The following is a 9316-nucleotide window of genomic DNA, read 5'->3' as shown; positions in this document are numbered from 1 at the left end:
AAAAACACATAAATGTATGATATATAATTCTCTTTATTTGTATGAATATCAAGTAAAAAATTACTAAAATATATAGTAATTTTTTTTACAAAATACAAAAAAAATGAGTCAATAATGGGTTGACTTATCTAACTCGTTAACTCCCATGAGTCAAGTCAAATTGGCATTATATATTTTTTTTACTCGTTTAAAATATGAGCCTAATCATTTTTGTAATTTTGGTTCGCTATTTGTGACGAGTTGCTTCCAACTTGTCCGCCCATTTGTTTGATATCTTTGATAAATAATATTATATAAATTGATAAATATTTTTTAAATTATATGTATTAAAAAATAAAATATTTAATTTATTTATTTCAAAAAAATTATCCGTTTAATGTGTCCATCAAGAGGCTAGTGCTCTATACGCTATAGTCTATTGGATAATATATAGCATATGATGTAGTGATGTTATCTTTGTTCTTACTTCACTATCTTGGGGCTGGCTACAGGTATTTAGGTTGGTGACATTGGCACGGCAGAGATAGATAAAATATTAGAGAGAGATTAAAAATATTTATACAATAAAATAACATTAAAATAAAATTTAAAAATAAAATTAAATTAAAATTTACATATAATTTATATGTAAAAGTTTAGAATTAGGGAGCCATTGTCCCTTTGTTCCTATGTGACTCCGCCACTGGACATGGGTATTAGCATTATTATTCGTACCTTAGCTTTAATAATCTCAACGGCAATATTGTTGAATGAGTACAGTTAATTTAGCAGAATTGCTTTTGGCGCCGTTGATTTTGTTTTTCTAATTCTGTTGTGGTTTCTATTGTTTTCGATGTTGCTGTGATCTGTACTTCAACTTTCTCTTTTATTTTATTTTTTCATCAACCGTAAAAAATACACAAATACATAAAATTTCAGCCAATAAAAAAAATCTAAAAATATACTCGATTGTGAATTTAAAAATGTCTGGATAAGACTATTTGTTTTTAATTGAAAAAGTAGTAAACAAAATCATATCTTAACTGCAACCCGAAATTTGTGCCTCCCTTGAATATGAAAACAAACATACCCTAACTAATCACTTCACATTCTCTCTTTGTACCCAAACACAAACATAATGACAGTAAAACTAATTAGAGCCATTTAATTAGTCTTAGCCTCATGAGTTACCATCGCTAACCCATTCTTCTTTGTTCTTTCTTCTTTTCCCTCTTCTAATTCCAATATCACACTCTTCATTGCCATAGTTTTCCTTTTAACTCTTGTATTCTTTATCCTTTTCTCATCCATGTTGTCTGTTTCCTAACAATGAAATTTATGAAAAATTTGTTTAAAAGAAGAGCCTCATCAAAGTCTAAAGAGTCGTCAAAAGCTGAAATTCATGGGGATGTGTTGATTGATGATGATTCCAAGGAAATGGATCAAGAGAGCATTCAAGAAATGGAGTCATCATTGGAGCTTTATTCATTATGTGAATCAAACGAAGAAAAACGAAAAAATAAGACGGTAGTTACTAGAAGAAGTTGTAATTTGTGCATGTATGAGGAAGATTCATGGCAAGTTCTTGTAGCGAAGCCCATCAAAAAGGAAGAAAATAAAGAGGCAAGTCCTTTATTTTATTATTTTGAATGTGTGATTTTTAAAAATTTTTAAATGTTAAATTTTTGTTAAATAATTTTTGACGAATTTTAGTTGTTTGTATAAAATGACCAGTTGCTACTTGAGTTTCAATCATATTATTCATCATATATAATGTAGCATCGAAGTTGTTGTAGCCTTAATAAATTAAGATACTAATTTCTGACGGAAATTATTTTTGATATTGGGGTGGAAATGGAGTTTTTTAGAATTATGGATGGATAAGGGTGTTATTCTTAAATGTGGAATTTGTTTGGTTAAAATGTGGAAATCGGACCATCCGATTTATTAGGAATAAAAATCGGACCCTCCGATTTTTGATTTTTTTTTATAAAAAAAATTACAACAAACAAATCGGACCTTCCAATTTGATATTAAAAAAATTTTAAAAACTAACTTACAAAGTAATCGGACAGTCCGATTACTAATTCCCATATCAAAATAAAAATATATGTACCATCAACAGAATTGTATTGCACATATTTATCTTTCATAGTAAAATATTTTAGTCAATTTCTGAAACTTTCTTTCCTTTTTTGGTCTTTTGTTTTTTGCAGTTCTTTGAAGCCCTGTCTTTTTGGAAAGAGCAAGAAAATCGGGAGATTTGTAGACATGAAAAGTAGCAAACTTAGGGTAACTGGTACAACTATGCCATAAATCAAGTTAGTATATATGATAGGTCATAATAGATAACATTTAAGGAATAATTATGATCATGATGAGATCATAACATAGCCCTTTTTTTTCAAACAAAATATTCTGGCTATTTAGCTATTTTCTTTATTGATTTATTGGTAATGATGCGATCATAACTTAATAGTAATTTTCTACAATTTGTGGTGAAATGGTGATTGATTAGTTTGAGTACTATTTTAGTTCAAAGTTCAAACTAATAAGATTAAGAGATGTTCACATATACCATTATACTTGAGTGAAATATGTTATTTCGTTACTTTTTAGTTATAAAGATATATATTAAATTGAAAATTTTTGGTAACAAAAAAAATTAGATAAAAACAGTTATAATTTATTTTATTTAATATTTATTAATTATTACGATAATTAATAAATATTTAATAAGATAAATTCGCACTGTTTTTCACTGATATTAAAATATGTAAATGATAGAGATTTTGATAGATTTCGTATAATGGTGCTTGCATGGCTAATGAGTCATGCGCCACGTAAAAGGAAGTCATAGCTTGGTTAAAATTTTAAGGGAGCATTGACCCAAAATAAAGAGATAGATAAAATAGATAAAACTATAAAGAAAAGTGCTAGGTCTTTGTTAAATTTTGGCTAACACTTAATTATCAAAAGAAAATTGAATGATTCTATATTATTAGATGTAAATCTCACACCATTAAAAATATCATTGATAGCTAATTAATGGCTAAAAATCACAAAATTTACTGGCCCCTAGACTTTCTCAATTATAAATTAGGTTCTTACAACATATAGTGATGATTATTAGAAAAAAATATAATTGTTTTTTCTCTTTTTAAAGTAGAACTTGTTAATAATTTTATATGCATGATATAATTCTTTTTTTAATTTTGAATATAAATACATATCAAAAAAATTTTTCCAAAAAAGAAAATCATTTGATTCCTTTAATTTTATTAGGTTGCAGTGAGAAAAATTAATAAATTTAGTTTAGGTATTTTTTTAATATTTTGTAAGTAAAAAATTTCTGTAACAACCGAATTTGTTGTTAATATAGAATTTAAGACATATGGAATTATATTTTAAAACAAATAGATTGTTCATTGTTTATTTGCACAATTATGTTATAAAAAATTAAATAAACATGCTATTTGTTTTCAATATTTATATTATTTCAAAAATTTTGTTTTATTTTTTTGACCTTTTAAATATATTTTACTTATAATTTTAGAGACAGAATACTACTAGAAAACTAATAATGTGTTAATACTAACTTAATCTATTATTTGTACGCAGAAAATTAGATTTTATATGAAATTAGCGTCTCAAAATATAATTGAAATACTTTTAAAATATTAAAGATAAAATTAAATTATATTTGAAAAATTAGCGATAATTTTAAAACTAAACCAAATTAACATAAATATCAAAGACAAAAAAAATGCTTATTATTATGTTAATTTTTATTTTCAATATCAAAATATCTATTCTATCCTTACTTCTTTATAAAATTCTTAATTTCTTACCCTAATTTTCAAATTTAAAAAAAACTTCCCAAAATAATAAATCCTAATCGTAACCCTCCTCTTCACCAAAAAACACACACACACACACAGAGAAACGAGAAAAGGAGAATGGAAAAGAAGGAGAAGAGAGGGAAGGGACGGAGCCGACTAGGGCTCGGCCGTTGTTGTCGTTGCCGTCGAATGAAGGTGGAGGAGTGTCAGAGAGAGACTAACGCGGGAGAAAGAGAAAGAAAGAGGGAGCGAAGGCGCGAGAGAAAAGGGAGGCATTGTTTCGGGCAAACGAGAGGAAGAGGCCATTATTGCTGTCGCCGTCTTCGTGGGTGGAGTCCGCCGTCTGGGCCATCATCGGAGGAAGCCGTTGCTGCTGTGTGTAGAGAGAAGAGAAGCGTCGCATGAATCAGGGGAAGGAGACGCTGTTCCGCCACCGTTGCATGTGAGAGGAGGAGATGACCCCACGGATTCTAATTCTGTCCTGGGACCGTCATCGTTGCCAGAATCAAGAACTCAGGAGGAAGGGGGCTGCATCTCCTGTTGCTACTACTGGGATGCCACTGCAAACTATTCGGTTGATGCCGCTATTGCAACAATTTTGTCTCTGATTTCTCCTAGTTGCGACATTGAGGTAGGAGATTTATTTTTATAGTTTAATTGTTTTAATTTTAGAATGCCTGCAAAATTAATTGGATAATTGCAAATAGTTAATAATGATTAAGAATTAATTAATTGATGTGAATCGCTTAAAATGTGTTTGAGAATAGTTAGTTGTTGTGATTACTCTAAATTATTATGATTGAGATTAGATGCGGTTGTGAATTGTATTTGAATTATTGATTGTTGTATGAATTGGCTAAGATTCTGATCTTGAATGGATTATTATGGATTGTTAATGTAAATAGAAATCATGAATATTAATTTAAAATAGGACAAAAAATAAATGAAAATCATAAGTGACGATTTTTAAAGGATAACATTATCTTAATGAGGTATATGGTTAGTGAAAAATTTTTAAGACGTTAAATTAACTTGTGACTGGTTGGAATTGATTTTGATGATTGTCGAAGGATTGGAATATAAGACGCTAAAATGTTTTCTTGAAAATCTGATTTTGTGTTATTTTTAAAAGTTTTCAGAAACTTTGAAAGGCTATAATTATCTCTAAAATGATCGGAATTAAGTGGGACGAATTTGGGGTGAATATTGAAGTGTCTTAAACTAGGCTGAAAAGTTTTTGAATTATTCGTTAAGTGTGCAATTTATGATAAGTTTTTGAAATGTGGTCTTCGAATCTAATTTTTCTGCAGAAGATTTTAACCTGTAGCAACTTGTTTGCTCTACTGGGAACTCTCCAATTTGAATTTCAAAATGGAACCAATTTTAAGTAAAACTTTTGTATTTTTAGTTTAGTGTCATAAAATTCCAGGATTGTTGGAATTGTCGTTATAAAGATATGGATTTTCGAAATATGATACATTATGCAGTAAAAACCAGATTCTGTTTTCTAAGTCAGTAACTTTGTAAGTCTATTACTTTTAATTCTGGAAGAATATTGAGATGCAACCAATTGGTTGTAAAAGTTGGGTGTGTTTAGTATATGTGACTTACATTTTAGGGCTTTTCATATTTTAATGAGTGAATTATGGGACTTGGAAGAGGATATGTTTACTAGATTTAAAAACAAAACTCTGCATAAAATTACCCAACTTCCAAGCTACATAAATTCTTCGTTAAAAATGGTATTGACCTAAAACTAATTGTAAAAGAAACCTACATGAGTCTATTGGTACCATATAAAATTTGAAGGTCATTGAATTTAATTTGGATTTTATATGAAAATTTTGAAAGTTGAACACTGCTGTTGTTTTTGTAACACCCTAGTTACCCTAAGCCTTACCCCATGCCGTAAAGCAAAGGTTAATCAAAGGTTACGACAATCCTAAGGCTTATACAATATTATATATAGAAAGAAATAGTAATTCTAGAAGCCCGGTGAAGAAATAAGCTCAAAAACAGAGTTACAAAAGCGCAAAACGTTCACACGAAGCTATAAACTTAAAGCACAAGATATAGATACAAGATAAGAAAGCATAAATAGATATATGAGTATAATAGTCATAAGAAATTAGTCTCAGCCCGCGGAGTTTAGGCCAAATAGTTATATACAGACATACAGAGTTTTGAAGGTAAAACCATTATATACAATATATCTCTCTCTCAAAGTAAGCCTCCAAGGCAAATATAAATATAAAAGTGAGAGTACTAAACAAAATATCCAAAAGACTCCAAAATATGATAAGGATCCTCCGCTCTGTCACCATCACGTAACTCATTGAGGTGGATTATGACCTGCATCTAAAAAATAACAGAATTTGGTATGAGAACTGGAGATTTTCAGTATGGTAACAGTGTCCAGTAATGTAAGATATAAGACTCTGGAATACCAAAGGCAATCCTAGAGCTTCATATCAGTCATGAGATTCAATTTAAAGTATAACTAAATTTAAAACCATCAATTTAAAACCATAATGAAATAAGGGGATCTAACTTAGGGATTTTCTAATCTAACATTTACATCGCTATCCCTTAGCTTTCACCAGCCTAACCTCCATGCGATCCCATCGCCACCGCCTTCCAATCCTCCTCAATTCCAGTAGAAAACACAAGTAATAGCAATGCAAGTAAAATACAAGTATAATCATGTATAGCAAGTAATTTAAGAAATAACCAAGCATGTTATACAATTAGGCAAACAATGCAAGTTGGCAAAGCAAGCAAACATATAAAATATGCACATGATAAATGCCTATCCTATTTGGGTGTGATATCACATTGTCGGTTCAACTACCAATCCAACACATTCCCATGGGAATGTCGCCTTTCAATAAGGTATATAGCTACGGAAACCCCCCACGGATATAGTGCCAAGCACACTCCTGTGATCCGAAAGGATGCGAGTGGGGTACTCTGCCACAGACCTCACATCTTAACGTAAGCGGGACTAGCCACCGCCCTTACACCGCCGCCACGACCTCGACAGGCGGAATTAACCTACCGTCCCTGCCAGGCGCATAGCGTCTCAACAATATCAGTATAAAACAATATATCAGTGGTTTTCAGAAATCATTTTCAATTCTCAGTAAAGTCATCATTCCACTCTGAGTTTTAGACTCGTCTCAACCATCACCAAATCCATAACTCCACAATTTATCATATCAATCGTGATTACAGTACTCTGCCATCTCACTAAATAAATCCATCCTCAGTACTCCAGAAATATAAGTCTTCGTCTTCTAAATTCGTGTAGAGTTTCACTAAAATAAGTCACTAACTCATCTTTAGTAGTATTAGATCCTAATTACTAGATAGTACTCTTAAACAGCATTTGAAAGAAGTTTAGAAAGTTAGAGAACCCTTAAAAACGAAGAAAATTCATTTTTCAGCAAAACGGGGGGCTCGCGTACGCATGCTATTGAAAAAGGGTGGTCGCGTACGCAACCCCCTGCTCGCATACACGAGTGTTCCAACCCGAATGGGTTGCTCGGGTCGCGTGTTAAAGTTTGCGTACACAAGGGTTAAAATTCTGCTAGCTCGCGTATGCATGTAGTGCCCGCGTACGCATGATGCCCAACCCGAATTGGTTGGTCGTGTCGCGTGCACTGTGTCGCGTACGCGACCCTCATTAGACTTAGAAAATTTTTAAAGTTGCAGAATTCAGTTTTAAACACTAAACTTTAAACGTTTATAACTTCCTCTACAAAAATCTATTTTCCTCAAACTTTATATCAATTTAAATATCTTTAATTTAAGATAAATTTTAAGTTATTTTCCTCAAGTTATGATCCGTCAAAGTTTACTGAGAACTGGTTTTTTCCAAAATCAGCTAGGTTCTCATACTTCCAAAATTCACAACCAAACCAAGTCAAAGCTTATTCAATTTTACCATAAAGCACTACTAAATAAACTCAATAATTCCATCACAATTCAACCAATTCAACACCTATATCAATCAATTCCTCCTCTATAAACTCAATAATTCCACAATTTGTACATCAATATTCCAATATTAACAACTTGAACACAATCTCACCACTCATTAGCATCATTTATCATACCACATCAAAAATTCTCATAATTACAATAATTTAACCTCAACATCAACAATTCCTATCACAAGTCATCAAAACCATCACAAGCATTAATATCTTCACACATTATCAATTTAACAACTGTCAACAACCAAATTCAATCCTATACTAAGATCCACCAGCGTAAGTGTCTAAAAATATTATATATTACATAGAAGAAACCAAAACCATACCCTGGCCGATTTTCAATATGAACAATACACTAAGTTGAGTCCAAATCAACCATCCAATCACCAACAAATCACCAGTCAACTCCAACAAGCATCAACAATCAATTTTTTCAAGCTATACACATTAATTTACCACAAATCAATACCTAGGGTTCCTAAGTACACAAATTTACAAGGAATAAGAGCAAAGCTTACCTAACCCAACAATTTTAGGAGCAAAACCTAATAGCAACCAAGTGCTAGAATGTACCTAAACACCAAAAATCACAAAAATCTCTCAAAAACCAAACTTAAATGGCACGCGAATCGAAGCAACGCAACTCGAATTTTGATCGAAAGAGTGATGAAGTGAATAGTATTTTAAAACCCTTGCTCTCTTCTCTCTCAATTAACGTTGCTCCTGTTGGTTTCTATTTGAAAGTGGCTGAAATGGCCACTTATGTATGTATTTATATGTTGGGCTTGGGCCGAACTTGGGTCCAGTCCAACCCGTTAGCGTTTTTAGCCCGTTTGGTCCAATTTTGGGCCAAACATTTAGAATAAGCACCCGGTTTTCAACTTTAATTAATTTTCTAAGATTTTCTACAGCTTTTATTGCTCTCACACAGTACCGAACAGATTTAAGCCAATACTGGTGGCTAATTTACCAGTACGCATCTTTACGCAATTTTCTACAGAAAATTACATTTTCCAACTCAAAAAAATCTACTGAGTCCAAATATCATATTTATATTTTATAATTAATATTCTAAATTTTTAAAACCTATTTTAGGCAATTAAATTAATTAATTAAGCAGTTAATTAATTGTGGTTCTCACATTCTCCCCACCAAATAAAAAATTTTGTCCCCAAAATTTAGTTTACCCATCATCATCGTTAAATATTCCCTCAACTTAAACCTACCTCTCACCATTCATATTTTTATTCCTCTACGTCAGCTCAATTTCCTATTTACACCCTTTATTCTTATTCATAATTCCATATCTTAACCAAATTTAAGCCTATGCTATACTCATCCTTCTCACTCTTAGCTCCCTTCAGTTAACCTCAATACAACATCTGTATTTCAATTTAATGTTCTCTAAATCTATCTTGCAAAACAAAAAATTTATCCATTACCATCTACACACAAATCCAATTACACCTGCAACGATCTTCAAAACCTACCCCGAAT

The 9316-nt window shown here is 31.4% G+C and overlaps 1 protein-coding gene across 1 annotated transcript; it reads left to right on the top strand.

Moving 5' to 3' along the window:
* On the top strand, positions 1052–2507 carry LOC107641860. The gene is made up of 2 exons (XM_016345281.2): positions 1052–1602; positions 2196–2507. Exons 1-2 carry the CDS (start codon positions 1309–1311, stop codon positions 2259–2261), a joined length of 360 nt encoding a protein of 119 aa, XP_016200767.1. The 5' UTR covers positions 1052–1308; the 3' UTR covers positions 2262–2507.

Source organism: Arachis ipaensis, chromosome B05 (genome assembly GCF_000816755.2).
Source record: "Arachis ipaensis cultivar K30076 chromosome B05, Araip1.1, whole genome shotgun sequence".
Lineage (NCBI taxonomy): Eukaryota > Viridiplantae > Streptophyta > Magnoliopsida > Fabales > Fabaceae > Arachis > Arachis ipaensis.
This window is presented reverse-complemented; position numbering and strand designations above follow the sequence as displayed.